Below are 22,567 nucleotides of genomic sequence, written 5' to 3'. Positions count from 1 at the left end.
TATATTTTAGTGGGAGAAGGATGGGCAATCTCCTCCTGTGTGATTAACTGCCTCTGGAAATCCAGAGGAGGGTCCGACTATGGTACACAACATCAGCATCTATACTGTCTATGGAGTTCTAGTGGCCTAGTGGTGAGAAGCTGTGCTGTCAACCCAAAGGCACATGGCTCCATGGGAGAAGGACACACTTGTCCTGCGAAATCAACAGTTCCTGAAAACGCTCCCACCTGGCACCACACAACAACAACTTACAAACTAAATTCTTACACAGAATAGCTACGACTAGACACACTTAGTGTAACATTGGTTTTAAAGTATGGATGAATAAAATTGAACATTGTTGACCCACAACATTATGTTTACTTCTGGAGATGCTCTGTAAACTGAATAAAGAATGCTATGTGTTCATTTAATTAAACACAAACAATTCTGACACGTTTAAGTACACCTTTTATCAGGTCGCTTTCTATGTGATGGCCAGCTAACGATGAGGGAAAGGATCTGCTTTTACCCTGGTGCCTCTTACTTTCTCGTCCTCTATCTTTGCCTCTGAGAGGAGGAAGTTGCTGTTCTCTGCGATGCCTCTCTACTTCCTGTTCTTGCCTCTGCTGCTCCAGTTTCTGCTCCTTTTCTAGGAGTTCTTGCTGCTGTTTTATGGCTAGAAGTTCCTGTTGCAACTTGCGAGAAGAGAAAGACATGAGAGTGCGCAATTTCATTAGGCTCCACTGTCATCCCTGACCATAGCGGAAATGTTAATAAGCTTGTGGATCGGGTTCATAGTTAATTTGCCATTTTCTCTCCTTCTTTACAAAATATTTACTTTCAAAGACAATCTATTAATATCATGTGTTTTCTTAACATCAACAAGCTAGTTTTTAAGGAGCTTCATTACCAATGTAACCTTATTAAAGGTCATTACAAAGTTCACGTAAGTCTTTTCATTTTTATTGGTTAACACTAACTTCTTTAGTTACTTTTCTCATCTGAAATATAAGAAACAGGCAAAGTTGGAGACTTCTGAAGTTCATGTCATGTCACTGAATCTCACATTTTGAAAAGCAACAAAAGCTTCCATTCTTATCCTGAAAAATAGTTAACTTGACTAGAATTAGGAGATATGAACTAATTTTCAGAAAGTCTCTCTGTAAAATAGGATAGAGGGAAAACATTTAGAAACTTTACAAATAAAGTTCTCAAAAGATTAATATAGTCTCTACACACATATGTACACTCTTCGGCTAACCAGTAATATAGTCTAGTTAATTCACCATAGAGAGAAAAACCCTTCAGATTAAAAATGAGAGTCAAGAAGAAACCATTCCTATATAACTAAACCTATTGTCTGGAAGTCCTTACATTCACTTCAAAACCTTGAATAATATGAATATAAAGCAGTCTTAATAACCACTTTGACAGGTTCATTTCTTCTCAGTTTTAGAAATGCACATTTCTGAAGAATAATAAATGTGCCCACTTAGTAATAACTAAAGATTCTGAGTTCTAGTTATGACATTACTGAAAGTAAGAACAGAACAATTATGGTTTTACATTTTTTTCACATGTAGATTATATTAATGAATTAACATATTAATGTTTATATTAGAAAGGTACGTAAAACTTGGAATTTTACAATGACAATTTTGTTGTAGTTGTAGGTTGTCAGAATATAATTGTTTCTAAGAATTTGCAAAACATTTTGAAAGTAGATCACTATGCCTGTATTTTGGAGTGCTTTGAGTAGATTTGAATCAGTAAACTTCTGGATTGTACTAAAATAATTGTTTAAACCAACCGGAGACGAAAAAGTTTTGTGGAATGGCAACGGAGTTATCCTGGAAGAACAGGAAGCCAATTTTGCATGTCATTCATGATAGATCTAACCACACAGAGAAGGGGATGTGTTTGGAAGTACTTCTTAGGACACTCCTTGTTAAAACTTTCAGTATTTTTACTTCAATGCCCTAGGTCTTTAATAAATATTTTCAGATACTCCTTTTTAACAGAAGCATTCACATCTCTCTGGTTAACTGTATTTTATGTATAACCTCTGTATGTATAGAAATTGGTCATCATCAAATTGATTCAGTTCTTCATCCAAGGCTCCACTATGACTGCACTTTATTCTCTCCTAGGAATCTAGAAAAAGCAGCAGTCTAATATCTATGGCTATTATAAAGAATGAGGTTAGAACAAATATTAAAAAAACCCTAAAGTTTATTCTTCTATTTCTAGACATTCTAAACCAAAAGGGAGCTTGTCTGAGTGAGCTGTAGCTTCAAAGACAGAAAAGGAAAGAATATACATTCTGAACATATAAACTTCTTATTAGCTGTATGTCCTCAGGTGACATTACTTGCACCTGCCTCAGTTTACCAGATGGAAAAATGGGATAGCAACAACTGACTCAACAGATGTTACAGAAGTCAAAGATCCCAAAAGCTAATATAAGCTAATCATGCACTGTATCTCCCATAAAAATAACATCCAAATAAATGCTAAAGCATCAGCTCGCTTTGTTTTTTTTAAATGAAACTTCCTAAAGTTAAAAGGAAAATTTTAAGCATGACCTTAGGTTCTAAGAGAACAACTTATTACTTTGAAAATTAATTTTAAAAGCCAAATTTTCCTTTTAGCTACCTCAAACTCCTTTTGTAACCAAGTACCCTTCTCCAATATTTTCCAGATGTCAATAAATCTACTACACCACTTTGTTTATGTTAAAGAAACAATTAATTACCTATTTGCTTTTATTAATTTTTCACTAACATTAAGTCACAAATCACTTCTTAACAATTTTTATTGATATGTACAACTACAAAAACCATCCAACCTAAATGAAAAGACATATTAAATGAGTAATTTCTTAGCATTGCCTGTAGCCATGAAAATAAGACTTAGCATATAATAGAAAAATATTATTTTTTCAAATCTTAAAGTATGGTAAAGAACAAATTTTTCTGATTCTACATTCATCATTACAATCCTTATACCTGTAAAAGGAAAATAAGGTTTAGACATCATTGTTTCACCGTGGCTTCAAAGGTGAAAGTGAATTAATGCTGCAAAATACATTTAAAAATAAGTAAACAAAAGAAATGAAAGTAACTCATTATGCAAAAATAGCCATGAATGTCCATATAAGATCAAAAAGTTCATCCTTATTTCTAATATATCTGATAAGTCAATAAAATCCAAATTTTGTTTTGTGTTTTAGTAATGTTTACTAGTAAAAGATAGAAAAAATTATCTTAGATGTTGAAGAGTTTTTTAGGAAAATAAGATAAAATAAACCTTCCAGCATAAAGAAATATCTTGTAAAAGAGCAAACCTTAGGAAGAAAATAGTGTTTTGAGCATTTCAGACATTGTTTACCAGTGAGGTAAAAATATAAAATAATAATTAATATTAATAGTTACCGACATTAAATATAAAATTAAAGGGTTAGAACAAACATCTTCCAGTGTTGTATGATGAGACATAAAGTAAGATAGCCATATAAGAATGATTTACATACAAAATAAAATTTCATACTACAAATATTTGATACCTTAGAAACAGGAATGGCTTCCACTTCCTAAAAAAACTTGCCTCCGGAAACTTTCTGAACTAGTTATAGAAAGGCTTCAGGCCTTTTTTCCATAGGGTTACTATGAGTCATACTTGACTCAAAGGCAATCAACAACAACAACAATATTAATAATATAATAAATTTAAATTTAATATCTTCTTAATCTAACCAAAAGGGAGCTTTGGTGGCCTACTGGCAAGAAGCTGCGCTACAATCTTGACGGTACAGGGTTTGAGGCCACCAGCTCCTCCATGGGAGGATGGGAAACTTCCTCCTGTGAGTTTAACTGCCTCTGAAAACTCACCGGAGAGTCAGCAATGGGCCAGTTCTGACTCTATGGTACATAACAACCACAATCTCGCTACAATAGACTTGGTGGGATTGTGAAATGGTACAACCACTCTAGAAGGCAGTTTGGTGCTTCCTCAAAAAGCTGAACAAAGAAGTCGCATATGACCTAGCTATTCCACTGCTTAGAATATACTCTAAGAGAATGAGAACTGAGGCACAAATGGAGATTTGTACACCAATGTTCATAGCAGTGTTATTCCCCATTGCAAGAACATGGAAACAGCCCAAATGTCCTACCACAATGGATTGAGAAATATGGTACATTTACATGTTGGGAAAATATGCAGTATGCAGGAGAAATGATTTTGTAAATTATTACCTATCTTGGGAGGGACAGGGGAGCATTATGCTAAGTGAACTAACTCAGGCCCATAAAGACAAATATTGTATAAAACCATTATTGTAGAACAAATATGAGGATCCAAGGGGTAATAGAAGCAGAGGGATGAGGATGGAGTGGCATTAACCATGGGGTTGCACAATTTGATGGGTGAGGGGTGGTGAAGGAAATAGGAAAGATCCAATGTGAAAAAGAATGTATTCAAACTTTGTAAATACATAAATAAAATATATATATAAATATATATATATAAATGAAAGTTAAAAGGCATTTTACAATTAAGGATATATTAATTCTTATTAAATATATAAAACACAGATATAAAGGTGTATCTAAAATATTCTGATAATAAAATATGCCAGCTCTCTCTCTCTCTCTCTCACACACACACACACACACTTACTCCAAAAATTCTTGGACAAGGATATATTCTTTTGTAAAAATGTATTTCTTCTAAAAAAAAAATCCTACAAGGAGGAGTATTGAGAAGATCTAGTTATAGACTAGGGATTCCATCTGGTTCTTCTAAATTATCTGGTCACGATCAGTGGAAACAAGGATTGTATATATACTGCTTAACAACCTAATCTCTTCTGTGTAGGATTTTGACCCAAGTAAGAAACAGACAGAACTAAAAAGTGGTTTCCTGTAGAGAATGACACACATTCAAAATAAGGTTAGCTACCACCTTTGAGAGGAGCCCTGTTTTGCTTGTGTTAAAATCTGCCACGGAACAGATTTGTGTGCTGTACACTGACTGCTCTTTGTTCTTAGGCTATGACTGAACCATTTAGAACAGGTTCAAGTCTCTGTCAGACCAAAACAATCTAAAAAAATTCAGATGTGTAAAGAAGTTTATTTTTTGTTTTTCAAAGACAGGAGTGAACTGGGGGAGGGGTAAAGAAAAAAGTGTAATAATGAATGAATGAAAATCCAAAATCTCTGTAAATGTTAATTAAAATTAATAAAATAAAATTTTCAAAAGTTATTTCATTCCATAAAATTATTAATTACTCTCTCTTTTTCATAAATAGTGCAAGTATTTTATTCAGCATTTTAAAAATAAGAGATTTGCCTAGAGTCATGGCCATTCTTGATGGAAGAGTAATAATGAAGGAAATAAACAAAAATCAGGCAGGAGAGATTATATAAAGAGAGGGTTGCTATGAAGACAACAGATACAAGAGTGAACAAATCCCTCCAGTACTGAATATCATTCTTACTGCTGGGACATCTTTCCACCTGCATAATCACAATATCCTTCCAATTACACTATCATGTCGCTATTGCACTAAATCTTTCTCCCACTGATTCTTCTTGTGCTCAATTCAGAGCACAAGTTACATGGACTGTATTCACAAGAGAATACAGTTGGAGAAAAAGAAACATTTGCTACCTTGATGTGCTCTTGAAGCTGAGCCTGGTGCTGCCGGGTCAAGTTCTCATGCTGTTTCTGAAACTCTGCTATTAAGAGCTGCTTCTGTATCTGCTGCTGCTGCTGGATGAGGAGTAACTCTTGTTGCAGTTGCTTCTCACGGACAACTGGGTCCACCACGGGCATCATCATCCGGAGGTCTGTCCTTAAGTCTAAAGGTGAGATGGGCTCTAGGCCCACTGGAACCTCTGACTTCACATCCACTGAGGAAGCAGAAATTTAAAAAAAGAGAGGAAAAATGGGGAATTAACATATTGTTATAGAAACAAAATCACAAATTTAGGAATAGCATACTTTGATGGGCAAATGTTAAATTGTTCTAGTTGCAACTTTATAATGATGACAACGATTTCTTAATACATTAGTTTTGGTAAATAGATCATATCATATGCTAATATTGGTACCACAATTTGCTCTTCCACAGAAATTACTGTAATTATTCCACTGGCATCAATATTGTTTATAATACTATTCTACTGGACCACATATAAAAAAGTCAAGTCAATTTGTGATAAAATTGCAGTTTGATTGGGAGAACAGCATTATAATAAAGAACTTTTAAAGAACAAAATTTGGGCACTTATAGACATTTTCCGATCAAAGTCAGAAATATATTCTACCTTTACAAGTCAAACTAGTGATATAATTGCAGATCTGTTAATTCTAAGGGGAAAACAATACTAATCTACAAGCTAAAACGTAGGAAAAGGTGAGTAAACTTTTTTATCAGTTCCAGGAACATGCCAGATTCAAGCATCAGAAAGTGAGAATAAGTGGTTTTTAAGTAGGAATAACCTGTATTTCTGATACTTCATGCCTAAAATGTACAAGTCAGGAAAGGTGTGAGATGACATGATGTAAATATTTAGTCAAATGACTGAATAAAGATCTGATAGACCAAGATCAACTTATTAAAGACTTCTTTACATTTACTATTCCTTAGCGTAACTCCTAATTGATAAATCCTGATAAATATGCTGTTTCTAAGTTAGGTCTTTAGGGAGTTTGCTGCTACTTAAAAGTCCACTTTTCATTGGTTATATAGTTCCTTGGGAGAAAGATGATCAATTTTCTGTGAGACCTAAAGCCTTACCCTTCTGACTAGACAGGAATAAATGGACTTGGATACAGCCGCCGCGTATATAGAAATGTCGGCCAACTGTGCAGACAGCTCCCCTGGTAAGTTTCACCAGTTATTTTTGGATGGTGTCCATTCTGATCAGTCACTGACTATAACAGAATCTCCTGCCATAGCGGATTCTGACTTATCACAACTAGGCAGGGCAGAGTATAAGTGTCCACAGGGTTTCCCAAGAGTATAAATCTTTATGGAAGCAAACGGTCTCACCTTTCTATGAGAACGAGTTACTGAATCACCAAGACTCCTTGCTTATGGTGAGCTAATTGCTAAATAGTTTGAACTTCAGCCTTGTCCATAAGAATCAGAAAACTTACATAGCCGAGGTAAACAAGCTGAGTTTAAGACAACTGGACATTTGGAATTAGACTCTCTGGTGAACTGAACTGCATGCCTCTTCATAAGAGTCAGTCACAATTCAAACATTATCAATCATTGACAAAAAAAAAAAAATCTAGGTCCTGGTGTAGAGAAAGACAATTTTTTTTTAAATTTTTTTTTTATAAAAACAATTTTTAATTAAAAAAACTAGTTGAGTACTTGGACAATCAAATAAAGTTCTTTTGAAAGAAAACGTTTGCAAGTTTCCTACCTCTGATCAAAAATGTCAATGTCTTCTACATGTATCATTCTGGCATGTTAAATATCTTTCTAGGCCTTCATTATCTCATGCAAAATGGAGTTGAGAGCAATATCAACAACACAGTGTTAAGAGGATTAAAAGGAGAAAACTTGCAAAGCATCGATCAATATTTGTGGTTGTTATCAGTTCTATCATTCATAAATGGAAAATGTCTGTATATTAAAATTAATCATTAATACTAAAACCCCAAAAACTATTAGTAGTAAATATGAAAATAAAATGGCATCAACTCCTGTTAAACATTAGAAAATAAAAACACTAAAACTTCCAGATAAAATGAACCACCCCCCAAAAAAATCTTGATCAAATTTAACTAGGTCACTGAAAAACTGGCCTTTACTAGTAAGAAAAAAAAAAAGATTTCTTTGTAAAGCCAAAATAAGGCAGTATTTTCTAACTATAAAATATCATATGTATAGAATTCATGTGTGTGTTTATAATGAGGTCCTATGTACTGAGCAAGCATTTTGATAAATAGGAAAAAATATGTTGCAAGTAGCATTGTCATGTTGTGCAAAACTTTTGAAAAACAATCTGTTGATATGAATTAAGAAGTGGTATTTTTATTACCCTTTTATTCAGGCTTGTAAACTCTAAAAATATTTTTTATATTTAATAAAGGAAAGAAAGAGATTAATTCTATATTATTTACTGAATTATTTTATCTAAATCTGCAAGTACGAGGAAATATGTAAGCAAAATAAGTCATATGCATTTAAAAAAATGTTGTTTCTATTGTTGTTAGGTGCCATCAAGTCGAGTTTTTGACCCTATGAAAACAGATCTGAACCCATCTAAACAGATCTGCACCATCCTCACACCTCCTGACACACTAGAGCCCATTGCAGCAGTCACCATGCCAATCCATCTGGTCGAAGATCTTTTTCTCCTTTGCTGACCCTACACCTTTCTGAGCATTATGTCTCCATCCAAGAAATAGCCTCTCCTAGCAACATGCCCAAAATATGTGAGGCTGCACCCTTTCCAAAACATACATGTTTGTTCTTTTGACAGTCCATAAGATGTTCAGTGCTGTTCTCCAACATAATAGCTAAAAGCATCAATTCTTCTTCTGTAATGCTTATTTATTGTCCAGTTCTCAGATGCGCAGTAAATGATCAGAAAGACCAAGACATAAATCAGATGCACCTTAGTTTTCAAATTGACATTATTATTCCTCAATAATTTGGAGAGATCCCTAACTGCAGACTTTTCCAGTGCAATATGTCTTCTGATTTCATTGAAAAATAATTTCCTTGATAATCATTAAAAAATACCATTTATGGAATGATGGAACATAATACTAGAAGTTAATTTCAACAAGTCTTAGTCACTATTACAATATGGAAGGTGAAAGTCCACAGCTGCCATACTATTGTAACCACAAATAATTAACTTAAAAGAAATGAAAGCCTCTTTAACATGGTTTTGGCAAAATTGGAAAACTATCTGCAGAAAACTCAAGGAAAACCAACACCTCACACCATAGACAAAACCCAACTAAAAGTGGATCATGGACCTAGAAGTAAAACCAAAGATTGTAAACATCATCATAGAACACTTGGAAGAACTCTAAAAGCCCTAATCTACAACATGAACAGTCTCCCAAGCATCCTGAAAAACCTACAACCAGGAGAGAATAAAGTAGATGAATGGGACCTTCTAAGAATCAAATCCCTATGTACATCAAATATTTCTCCAACAGGGTAGAAAGAAAAGTCACAAAAATTACTTGGTAATGACATGTCTGATAAGGCACTTATATCTAGAATTTATAGAATATTCCAACACTTCAACAAGAGGAAGGTAAACAACCCAATTGTAAAATGGGCACAGGATATGAACAGACATTCAGATGGCGAGCAAACACATGAAGAAATGTTCAAAATCCTTAGCTCTAAGAGAGATGCAAATCTCACCCCATAACAATACCAAAGTTCAACAGAGCAGCCAACAATGAATGCTGGCAAGGTTGTGGAGAAATTGGAACCATTATTTACTGTTGGCGGGAGTGAAAAATGGTGCAACTACTGTGGAAGGTAGTATGGTCCTTTCTCAAAAAGTTGGAAATAGAAATAACATTTGACCCAGCAATTCTACTACTGGGAATATACCCTAAAGAATCCAGAACTTTCAGCCAAACAGATATATGCACACTCATGCTTATTGCTGTGTTGTTCACAATAGCAAAGAGATGGAAGCAACCAAAGTGTCCATCAACAAGTGAATGGTTAGGGAAGCTGGGAATATATTAACACAATGGAATACTATGCAGAACTGGAAAATAAAGGACTCATAAAATATTATACAAAATGGTGACTCTGTAGTGCATTATTCTAAGTGAAAGATCTCAGTCCCAAAAGGACAAATACTACATAAAGCCACTACAAAACAGGACTGACATTGGGTGTTAGAAGGGAAACTAAGAAAAGAGGGGGTAAAAATGACCACTGCATTGGAACAGATGAGGGAAAGAACTGTTTAAAAGGAAAATATGATTAGGCATTATCTGCATGACAAAAGTAAAGAATAAGAGATGGATAGCAAGGTAGACTAAAGTGGGGATGGTGGGAGGAAATTGTGCAAAAATGAATGAATTTATTAAAGAGAAAAGTGAAATGGTATAGGTATGGAGGAAAATGTGTAACAATGAATGAGGGAATGGAGTTGCCCATGTTCACACCGTTCCTTGTCTAACAACATGTAAATTTCTCACAGATCACCTTGAGCAGGTCGGTGGTGATGCCTATGTTTAAAGGAAATTAACAACAACAAATATTAGTAATAGCATGAGTTGGTAATAAATGAGTCATGTTTTTAACTAGCCTTTTAGTATGATTTGAGTGGAAGCTTACATAGCAAATTTGTTTTACATTCTATAATTCATATTCATCATGTTTCCTCACATTATTTATAATCCTTGCATGATAAGAATACTCTTTCCTCTTCTATTTCCCATTTCCATTTATCCTTCTTTCCTATATCTCCCTGCCATCAGAGCTTTATCCCAGGGCAAATGTTGTCCTTTTGTCATAATTGAATATTCCATGGAGCGTGTTCTTCCCTGGTACTATTGATGACCTATTGTTTGGCTAAAAGTTGGTGAAAACCACAGGGTGAGTTTAGTTCCAGGCTTGACAGGTCAATAAGTAAAATAACCTATGGTTTCTACCAGCTTCAATCAGGTCTTTCTAACTCCTTTAAGTTTTTTCCCAAACTTTTCCTTTCAGAGCAGCCAACAACGGCAATCGGATACCACTAAATAACACAGAAAGTAACATATACCCTGCAACTCCTTAAAACATACAAATAAACTTAATTTATGCTATACATATTTATTAAACACGATGGCATACCAGGCAGAGTTCCAGACATCAAAATACACAGTGTAAAGAGGATAAAATTGATGTGTGGGACCTTCAAAAGATTAAATCTCTGCATATAAAAACTTCTGCAACAGGGTGAAAAGAAAACCTACAGACTGAGAACAAACATTTGGTAATACCTTCTCAACCAAGAGTCTTATAACAAAAGTTTACCGAATACTCCTGAGCCTCCACAAGAAAAAGACTGATAACTCAATTACAAAATGGGCAAAAGATATCGAAAGATTTTCACAGAGGAAGATATTCAAATGGGAAACAGATACATGAAGAAATAGTACAAATCACTGGCAATAAGAGAGTTGCAAATCAAAACCACAATGAATTACCATCTCACTCCAGTAACAGTGGCAAAGTTTAACAGGGAAGCAAGTAATACATGTTGGAGAGAATGTGGCAAGAAAAGAACTCTTAAACACTGCTGGTGGGACTGTAAAATGGTATAACCATTCTGGAAGGCAGAATGGAAGGCGCTTCCTCAAAAAGCTAAACACAGAAATTCCATATGACTCAGATATTCCACCACTTGGGATATACCCTGAGAATATAAGAACTGAAGCACAAACTGAGATTTGTACATCAATGTTCATAGCAGTATTATTCACTATCGCAAGAACATGGAAACAGCCCAAATGTCCAACCACAAACAAACAGATTGAAAAATTATGGTACATTCACACAGTGAAATACTAAGCAGCACTCAGGAGCAATAACTTTGTAAATTATTACCTACCTTAGGAGGGACTGGGGAGCACTATGCTTAGTGAACTAACTAGTCCCACAAGGATAAATATTGTATAAAACCATCATTGTAGAACGAATATAAGGATCCAGGAGGAGTGGGAGAGGGTGGAAGCAGAGAAATGTGGATGTGCAGGGGAAGGAGGGGAGTAATCAATGAATTGTACAATTTGATGGGGGGGGGGTGAGGGAAATCAAAATAATTTGTCTAAATTTGTATTAGAATTTTGTAAATAAACTAGTAGAAAAAAAACCCCCACTAGTTTTAGCCCTTACTGATGATATACTGTAGTCATGAGTTTTAATTATACTACAGTCTGGATTCTAATAGTAAAGTTGATAATTTACAAAAGTTGATGTGTTTTAGGTAAAAATACAAATGATTCCTCCCACTTGCTTTATTGTATTTTTCTCTACTTTTCCAAATTGCATTTAATGTTCTACCATTGTTAAGAAATAATTTTATATACATATAACTTAGAAATTTAGATTCCTGGTTGGGAACTGCAAAGTTACTAACCCATGAGCATTTACAAGCTATCATCAGCAATTCAAGAAAACTTAAAGTAATACTATGTACAAATATTAGGGATGCAAATACTAAATACAGCTGTAAATGCGCTTATTTGTAATTTGAATGTATATGTATTTGAAAGGGTATAGTTTGATATCAACCTTCAAGTGCTACTCCTGATCTTTTTAAAAAACTGTAGTGATGTGTAGTGATCAAAAAGATTATATTGATAATTCTGCATTTATAATTTAATGGAGACAGAAAAAGAATACAGTATAGTTTTATGAATCATGTTTTCTAAAATCTGGTGTCTATAAAAGAGAAGTAATTAATTGTGACAAGTCTGAAATTAGACTGATGATAATAGTGGCCCCTCAGATTGTTTAGCTACAGTGTTCAGTGTAAAAACTTCTAAGTTTTAGAATAGCATGCGATATCATTATTTACCCAGTAGAGTTGTAATAATTCTAAATGAAAAACTGAGTTAACAGTACATTTTGTTTTTACAAAGGGTAAAATATAACCTACAACTTTTACATAAACATCTCAGTAAACAAAGGTCAGATTTAACCCTAAGAAGACAAAACATTTCAAGCACTCCTAGGTCTCTTCTTGCCAGAATGATTATTATCCATAAATTGCACACACCAGGCTCCTTTTTCAAAAAGTAAAATTAGAAAAAAAATATGGGGGGAGTCTTACAACTCTCTGAAACAGTTATTGTAAACCTCAAAGGGTAATTTGACTTCTTAACCTGCTATCCCAACAGAAATGATTGTGTATAACTGCTTGCCTTTGTTCAGAGACTAATCACTAAATTGTGAAAAATCACCCTCAACATACAAAAACTGCTCTTGATTATAAATAATTGCCCCAGACTGAGAGAAAGCGGCAGGCAAGATCCCAGTCTTTCATCCAATTTATTCAGCAGCAATCCACATTCCATTTGTCTAGACTAAATATAGCAGCGTTTATACAAGAAATCAATAGTGCTTGCAGAGAGGAGAGCAAAGGCATGAATATTTCATCAAAGTCAGAGAGAAATGGCAATCAGCAAACTGATGGTTCTGTGTAGGTCATCTTTAGCCTGGTGGATTAGTTCCTGTTCCATGGACAATAGCTCATCTCTGGCTAATCATAATCATATCATAGCCATTCTTTCTATTTTTAACATTAATTGCATTGTCAGTGACAAAGGCTCATCATGTTCCAAAAGGAATGATGGATTGTGTTTCTTTTTTCTTCATACATCTTCTTTCACAGGCTAATCAGCCAACCTAGGAGCAACATTAACACAATACTAGGGGTGAGTTTCATCAAGACTCAGTTGCTATTTTAACACAGAATGAGAGAGAAAGGCCATTGCCCACAGCTTCCATATTATTGTAAATAGAAATAATTAACTGAAAAGGATAAACCAACATAACTAAGTGCTAGTCTTAACAGTGTGGAACTGGGAGGCACCCCTGTTCATACCATTCCTTGTCAACGAACATGTAAATTTCTCACAGAAATTTGAGCAGGTGGGTGGTCATGTCTACACTGAAAGGAAGTTAATGACAACAAATATTAGTAATAGCATGAGTTAGTGATAAACAAGCCATGTTTTAAATTAACTTTTTAGTATGATTTGAGTCAAAGTTTACATAGCAAATTGGTTTCCCTTTCTACAACTATATATATCCTGTTTCCTCACATTATTTAAAATGCCTATATGACAACAATACTCTTCCCACTTCTCTCTGTTTCCCATTTCCATCTGTCCATCTTTCCTATACTTTTCTGCCACAAGAGCTTTATTTCAGGGCAAATGGTGCCATTTTGCTCATAATTGATTATTCAGCGGAGTGTCTTCTTCACGGTGTTATTGAACACTTCACAGGTCTATATTATTTTGGCTAAAAGTTAGGCTGTGGGGGTGAGTTCAGCTGCAGGCTGGAGTGAATAAAAACAATAGATTAGGACTTCCACCAGCCTCTCTCATATCCATAAGACAGCTATTTATATTACTTTGACCATTCAGAACAGCAAGTAATGGAAACAAAGAACCACCTAGTTTGTCTGGTCTTAGGGTCACTAAGGCTGAAGTACATGTGACCTGATAGTCCTTTGGACTAAGTCTTCAAATTTCCTTGTTCTTCCTTGCCCTGAATAGAGACAGAGCAAAAGCTGCTTCTTAGATGGTCATTCGTAAACTTTAAGAAATTTGTTGTGATTCACCAACTAGAATGTAACCATTGTTTTTGTGGACTATATTGTATCAAATGAAATTGATGTCTTTTGAAGCAATGATCCTGGGATTCCATGCCTAGAGATCTTTCCTCTCAAGGTGTTAGGTTGCAGCAATGTTTTCATAGAGTTGTCCCTGTTTGTCCTACTGTATTCATGGATCCATTCACAGTAGAAAAAGGAAGTATGAAGAAATATTATCTGCCATAACTATATGCTCTAGGATGTGGTCTAATTTGCCTAATATTTACATGTTTTTCTTGCCCATTAGCTATACATAAACTTATAAATGCATGTTATTACTTGTAATTCCAGATCATGTAAGTAATAGTATTTACCTCTATTATCAGTAACTAGGTAATCAAAAGTAAAAAAAAAAAAAAGCTATTTCCATCTTGTTGCAATTGACTTATGGCACACCTTCCAGTGGGTCTTTAGAGGTTGCAAATCACATGAGAGGAGATTGTCCATCTTTCTCAGATGAAGTAGCTGGTAGATTTAAATCAGCCGCTCTTGAATTGGCTGAGCAATTCACTACCTAGTAAGTAACCATAGCGTCTCAAAAGAAGCAACAATCAGGTGAGGTGAAAGGCAATATACAGGTAAGGGTGAGCAGTACTTTACCTACAAGGAAAATGAATCCTACATCTTTAAATTCATCTCAAGACTTTATGGTAAGTATGATGAAGGACCATGACCTTGAACTCTTAATTTGACTCTTTGCTTGCAATTGCAAATGCAAATATAGTCACATATGCTTTATTTATATTATTATTTTGATATCAAATTATTATTCTAATACAAAATGGTTTTATGTTAGAACTTTAGTCTAAATTACTTGTATGAGCAAATATGTCTGTCCTACTGAATGGTTCAATATATCCATTAGCTATTCTCAATACTCATTTTACAAGGCTGTATTCATTATTAAAGTAAAATGGCTCTTTTACCCTTTTTTATGACATTTAATTATTACTGCAGTTATTTAGTGTTCATCACTCACATAATATTACTTTCGAATGTTTTCATTGTATATTAACTTGTAAACAAAAAGCTCCTAATTAAAAATAACAAAATTCCAAATCACATCACTGTTTAGAGTGATAATATTTATTTAAGCAACATGCATACATGTTCATTTGTAAGATGCTAACCACATATATATAACAAATGTACAGTTTGGTTTTTTTAAAGTAACTAGATAATTAGAGAGTTAATCTAACAGAGCCATGAAGTTTTACTTAGTTTTAATTTAAAATGCTATTATTTATTGCACAGGTAAGCAAGAACACTTTATTAAATTTTTTTAAGGGAATAACTTGCAAACCTGAGAAATAAAAAGTACTAAAAATGTATAATTATGGACAGTTAAGAGCATAACAACTCATACAATACTTCTAAAATTAGAAAACCAAAAAGATTTAAAAAAAGCAATGATTTCAACAGAACGTATTAAGCAATTTAGTCATATGCACACTTTCACTGTGTGTGTGTATATATGTGTGCGCAAATGCGTGAACAATTTCATCATTCTACTTGAGTAAAATGCAATATAAACTTGAAGTATATCTCATTATTTCTTTTAATATTTACAATTACAGCAGCTATGGCTCAGGATCATCCAGCTGCCCGGAGACAATTTAAAATAAACTCAAACTTTATACTAAGTAAATGCTTATCCATAACCACTGACTAGTAACTATATGAGAGTAAATTTTTTGATTTGGGGAGGAAAAAACACGTGGCAATGATCATCACTCTCTTGTCTTCTCTTCTTCCTTTCATACACAGAAACCTTGAGGGATTTAGGTTGGCTGACCCTGTTCTTCTGAAAGAGGCTGCCTACTGTGCCATTTTCTGTTTTAACAGGGGTCTGGCCAATTATGTAGTCATACTGAGTGTTCTGGGCCCCACAAAGAACATAGAATGACTGTGTTCATATGGGATCAGGGTTTTCACAACGTGTTAACTCAACATTGTTACTTTTAGAGCATGATAAACTTTGCAGATAACTCCTTAAACAAAACTTCCACAGGAGTATACATCTTTCTCTATTTTTGTTGTTATTGTTGTTGTTTGTTGTAGCCTTCAGGGTTTGCCATACCAACATGAATCTTGATGAGACCATCAAGTTCCTGACTGTTTGACATCAGTGAGTACACTGATACTGGCCTGTGAGAGAGTATTGTGTTTCAATACGTACTGTGTGTCCAGCTGTCTCTCTACTTCTTGGCCAAACTAGGATCAACAAGGATAAGAACGTTACATGCCACTTGATATCTATTAAGAAGTTACCTGTTTTAAAGTTTCAGCCTACAAAATTCTTTGTATGTATTATTAATTTCTCCTGCTTGCCTAAATCTATTTTTGTCATTCTTGAACAGATGGGGTCCAGGAAAATCCATGCTATAGTCTTTCCCCTGGTATACTATATACCAACTTTGCCTTGAGTTTTACCTATAGTTTGCCCTGACACAGACATCCGCAGTAGGCTTGCAGAGATTTCAGCTCTGCTCTCCTTCCTCAGATAAATGTCCATTAAGAAGCTAGACTTGACTTCCTTATCAATAGATATTGCTCTCTGATAATGAATTTGGCCTTTAAGTGCTATTGTTCAACTATCCTGAGAAGTGAAATCAGAATCAGGCACTAACATCTCTGAGGGGAGGAGAAAAACTGTGAGACTTGTGCAATAGAAGGCTGAGGAGATGAGCATCTGGATACCTAAAACTGAGGCTCTTCTCAGTGTTACAGGGTCCCATGAAGAAGCCCAAGAAGAAGCTGATCAACATCACCCTGTTAGGTTTCTTTGTACCAAGCTCCCATGAAAAATGTGACCACTTGGTTCTGACTTTGATAGCAACAGAAAAAGCTAGAAAAGGTGGCAGTCAAATCAGACAGTGTTACAGTCCCCAAAAACTGTCACTTTCAACACTCTGTCAAAAAGCCACACTGTTCTTCTGACTTCAGCAATCAAAGCTGATGCCCAGCATCAGGGAGCTTGCACCTTCCAGTAAAGAGCATTCCAAGAAACAGGCCTTTTCGAGGAGCAGGGTCCAATGAACAACAAGATGGCAGCGAGCTCCAATGAGTTCAGTTCAAAGGCTTCAGAAGAAATCCTATTTACAGCCTCCTTCCTGCAATCATGCTATGATCACAACTAGGTTGGATTTCCTAAATTGTTGCTTGGTCTACAACAAAAATATCACAGTAAGCTTTTAACCCACCTCTCAAGATTCTTCCCTTACTACTTTGTAGAATGAAAAATTATAGCTCTTAGCATAAAGTCACACTTTCATGCATATTAATTTCTACACTATGTGTTATCCCCATTGTTTTCTTCCTTTGTTTAATTCAACACATACACTTTCATATGCTTTCATTCTGCTAAATATAATGAAAGTGAAACTGAATATGTGGTTCCTGCTTGATGAAGGTAACAATATAATGTACACAATTTTTTTGTTCAGTGGGAGAGAGTGAAAGGTTCTGAGGACAGGAGGAAAGCATAAGATATTTGACACTTAACTGGGGGAAATAAGTCACCTATTAAGAAGATATTAGCATTAGAAAACAATGATAATTTGCGGCTGATTTCTTAAATGATACATGTTGAAAATTTGTTTGCATGATCTTCCAGTGACATTAAAGAAATCAGGAAAAGGACCTAGGGCAGAAGGAATAACATGTGCAAAGGGACAGGGAAATAACTAGTAGCTTTGTGTGACTGGATGGATGCAGGTGACAGAAAAGGTAAGAAAAATAGGCAAGCAAGGCCATCTGCACCAAATCACAGAGGGACAAGTTACTCAGCCGCTCAGTGGCCTCTCCGCTTATTCCTTTGCAAAATCTGAGTACTTTGTTGTGAGTGGTAAAGGAGATTAAACTAATCTTATCTTAAATTATTAAATTATAAATTAATTTCTCTTATTCCATGAGCATTAATTGGCTTCAGATGTTTGCAAGAAGAGGAAGAGCACGAGTAAATGATTTATCATTGACTAGTGGGAGTAGACTGTAGGGAAAGAAATGGAGTAACTCAGTCTCTATGAATCCCTCTATCTAACCCTTTCTTTCCTTGAGTCTCCATCAGATCATTGAGTCAAAGACTTCATTAGGGGAAATGGTGAAAAAAGTAACGGAAATTTTTTCAGTAAAAATTCACTGGCTTGAGTAAATACATAGAAGTGGCATCTATTATCTGCTGAACTCTATCAAGTTGACTTAAGTTATCGATATGCTCATCCTCTGATTTCCCGCTACCTACTGTTCTCTATTAATTTGGAATCAAAAGAAAAGTACAACTTATAATTTTATCTACAATATTCTAATATTTTATATCTTGTTTGGTTTCTACCTGATTAAAGATCAAAGCCATGCCTTATATCTTGTATCTTCTTTCTCTGATACTTTGACTCAGTGACTATAGTACAGCACCAGTTCTTAAGTATCATAATAAGAAACGACAGTATCAGAAGAGTACTTATGACTCCATGTAGCTAAAATAATAGTGAAGTTACTGTCTTTCATTATCATCAGATCTGTACATCATTTTTACTCTTTGTTTATTTAAAGATTTGTAGGGCCTTATTCAGTAATAATAGGGAGCTCTGGTGACCAAGCAGTAAAAAAAATGTGCTGTAACTCCATGCAGCTCAAAGGCACACAATTCAAATACACCAGTTTTTCACCGGAAAAGGATGGACTATCTTCTCTGGTGCAATTTACTGCTTCTGAAAACTCTCTGGAAGGCCAGCTAGAAGTCAGTTCTGCCTCCACAGCAAACAACAGCAACTGTTCAATATTAGTTTGTTTGGTTTTTTTAAAATAATTTTTTATTTTTTATTTATTTTTTTTTTACAGAGGTTTTGGATTTCCATTCATTCATTGCCACAATTTTCTCCCTTCCCACCCCACTCCACCAGCTCGCTTCAATATTAGTTTTAATAAGTCAAGTTCATATCTGACCTCCAGGTGGGCAGAAAATTAAACCACAGACTCACTGTGTCCTTAAGACATGCTCTTGATTAATTCTCTATTCTCTCTCCTGAATGTGGTGATCTCTCTTTTATTCTAAGGATATTTTTATTTGTTTCCTACATTGTGCTAGGAATCTCAGAACACTTGATTGTACTCATGGAAAACCTATACATAGACCAGGAAGAATCTGTCTGAGTTTAAAAAACAGAAAACGTGTGTGCCAAGATTGGATCCTTGCTCCACACATATTCATTCTCAAAGCTGATAAAATAATTTGTGAAAATGGATTATGTGAAGAAGAATATGTATTAGGATTTAAAGAAGATGAATCCATAATCTGCATTATATAGATTTCACTTTGCAGAAAGTGAAGAGTTATTTAAGCATATACTATAGAAGATCAAAGATGACAATGTAATAACACAAAGAAAACAAAAGTCCTCACCACTAGTCAAATAGGAAACATCATGATGAATGGAGAAGAGAATGAAGTTGGCAATTTCATTTTACTTAGATCCACAATCAACACCCCTTGTAACAGCAGTTAAGAAATCAAAAGACATATTGCATTGGGGAAATCTGCTGTCATGGATCTCCCCAAAGTGTCAAAGAACAACGATGTCAATTTAAAGACTAAAGTGTGCCTGATCCAAGCCATAGTATTTTCAATTGATTCCTCTATGCCTGAAATTCAGACAATAGACAAGAAATGAATAAGGAAGGCAGAAGAATTGATGCTTTGAATTGTGGTGATAGAGAACAATATCGCAAATCCCACTAACTTCCAAAAGAACAAAAAGAGTCCATCTTGGAGGAAGTGTATTCAAAGCACTCCTTCCAGGCAAGATGGTTAAACTTCATCTCACATGAGTTGGGCACTTTATAAGGAGAGACCAGTCCTTGTAAAGAAGACATCATGCTGACAGAGAAGGAACACCATCAACAGAGTGAATTCAAACAGTTACCGTAACAATGTGCTTGGGCCCAATAGAAATCATGAAGATCGTGTTGGGATTGTAAGGTTTATACCTGTTGTTCACAGGGTTGCAATGAGTTACAGTCAACTCAATGACATCTAAAAGCAATATGGTGATAAATCTATCTCCAGTATAAAGATTTTTAATGACTGGTTTTGAGAAGCAGATTGCCAGGAGACTCTGCAAAGGAATCAGCAGGTACACTTGAACCTCTGACCTTTTGGTTAGTAGGTAAGCCCATTAACTCTTTGCACTACCCAGGGAGTCCAAATTATTTAAGCCATACATCTAATGATATATAAATTTACCCTGTATTTATCATTACCAACTTAGAACAGATGTGATGTACCAGTCTATAATCGAAAGTGTTTTCAATTCTCTAATTAAAAAGATGAAAGACTTCAAGAAAGAAATATAGGTATAGAAATAAGCCCTTTGAAAACTGTTTAATCATAAGTATATAAAATAAGCCCCTTGAAAATGACTTAACCAAAATGCTTTGAAATTTTATCTAAAACATTAAGTTGATTTTTAAATGCTGAAGTGCTCTGGAGTAAAGGTTACTTATTAAGATGTGTGCTTGCAATGTTTTTGGGTGTAGTCAAGTCGATCATGATTCATATTGTCCCTGTGGACAATAGATGTGAACCTTGCCAAATTCATGACCTTTGCCATCTTCAAGCCCATTGATGAAGTAACTGTGTCAAGCCACTCTTGAGAGGTTTTTGTCTTTTTTTCTGACCCTCTTCTTTTCCTGGTACAATGTCTTTTTTATAAAGTCTGGTCCCTCCTGACAACCAGCATCAAATATCTGAGATGCGATCTCACCATCTTTGCTTCTAAGGAGCACCTTGGTTGCACTTCTTTCAAGATATAGCTTTTGTTCTTTTGGAAGTCAATGGGATATTAAATGCTCTGCCAACTCCACACTTCCAAAACACTACAATTTAAAAAAAAACTACAATTTAAATGTATTGTAGTGTGCAATTTGTTTCAGAAAGCACATTCCACATAAAAAAATAAATTAAGAAATCAGCTTGAAAATTCTTTACATCAGAAAAACAAGAAAGCAAGTAATATTTATAAGACTTCTTGATTCAGCTACAAGGATATAACTATTCTTAGCTAACATTTTACTATTAATATTTATGACCACACCATCATGAAATAAATGAGGACCAATAAATTATCTCAAATAAAAGGAAAACATTTTAAGAATAAGCATTTTTATATGGTTTACTTCAGAAATACTGTCCCCCACAAAGTAATTTTGTTCAAATTTTCTGTCTTCAGTATCATTAAATGGCACAAATACATGGTGTAAATGACAAGAAAATAAATGCAAATAGCAATCCTGGCTTTGATTTACTACTCTCTTATTTCCCTGGGGTCTGAACAGGAAGCAAAAATAACCACAAATGACTAAAATATCAGTAGGCCTTGAAATATCAGCATTTAAGTTAAAGTAAGCTAACTTTTTAATCAAAGCCTTTAGTATTTTGAGTTACTTAATTCAAACTCCCTCTCTGCAAATATGCTTTTGAATTAAGCAGTCATAACAAACCATAACACAAATATGAATTGCCAACTAATTTGAAATAATACCCACTTAGTTCTAAAGTATGTCAAGGTTTGCTAGTTTTTACCTTCTGAAAGCAGAGTAAAAGCTCTACTGAGTTGGGTGTAGTATGGAAACAAAATCAACTCAATTTACATGGCTTCCAGGTAGTTACAGTTAAGGAGCTAATCCATATTAAAAATGTAATTTGATGTAATGGCACCTGTAAGGAAAACCACCAGTAGATGAAGAATTTTAATGCTTTAAACTAGAGTAGTTGTAATAATCTAACAATTATTTAGTCACATACAACACATCAGCTACGATCTAGAGCAAATGGAATTGAAGAGGCCCTGTAGGATCCCTGGTGGTGTAGTCATATGGAACTGTCCTGCTAACCTGAAGGTTGGGCCCTTCTGGCTGTTTAAGTCTATAAGCAGCTCCCCAGAAGCAAGATAAGGAATCTCCCTCCTTGTAATTTACACCCTCTGAAAGCTCATATTAGGGTCAGCTATGAGTTGGTTCCACTTGACGGCAATAAGTTTGAAGAGGTTTTTGTTGTTTAAAGAATGACAAAGGTGAAACTGGATGACTTATGTTTACTGCATTGAAACTGATGGAGAGAATAGTTTAAAATTAATATATTTTAGGGCATTATGATTATCATAAGAGTCCGGAATGAGGGTTGCAGAGTGGAGTATACTTGGGGT

General features: G+C 34.8%; 1 protein-coding gene across 8 annotated transcripts in view; it reads right to left on the bottom strand.

Annotated features, from left to right (window-relative positions):
• HDAC9 (histone deacetylase 9) overlaps positions 1-22,567 on the bottom strand; it is a 248,880-nt gene that overhangs the window by 119,594 nt on the left and 106,719 nt on the right. For 2 of the 8 annotated variants that reach the window (XM_006880272.1, XM_006880271.1), the window contains 2 exons: positions 5,656-5,897; positions 527-677 (listed from right to left, as the gene is read on the bottom strand). In XM_006880272.1, the coding sequence (XP_006880334.1) occupies positions 527-677; positions 5,656-5,897 (393 nt within the window). Of the gene's footprint in view, positions 1-526; positions 678-5,655; positions 5,899-22,567 lie in introns of those variants that run through there. The other 6 variants (XM_006880274.1, XM_006880277.1, XM_006880275.1 and 3 more) reach the window with 4 other exon arrangements.

Source organism: Elephantulus edwardii, unplaced genomic scaffold, assembly GCF_000299155.1.
Source record: "Elephantulus edwardii isolate Elephantulus edwardi_28Jun2011 unplaced genomic scaffold, EleEdw1.0 scaffold00007, whole genome shotgun sequence".
Taxonomy (NCBI): Eukaryota; Metazoa; Chordata; class Mammalia; order Macroscelidea; family Macroscelididae; genus Elephantulus; species Elephantulus edwardii.
Note: the sequence above shows the minus strand (reverse complement) of the source record. Positions and strands in the feature narration are given on the sequence as shown.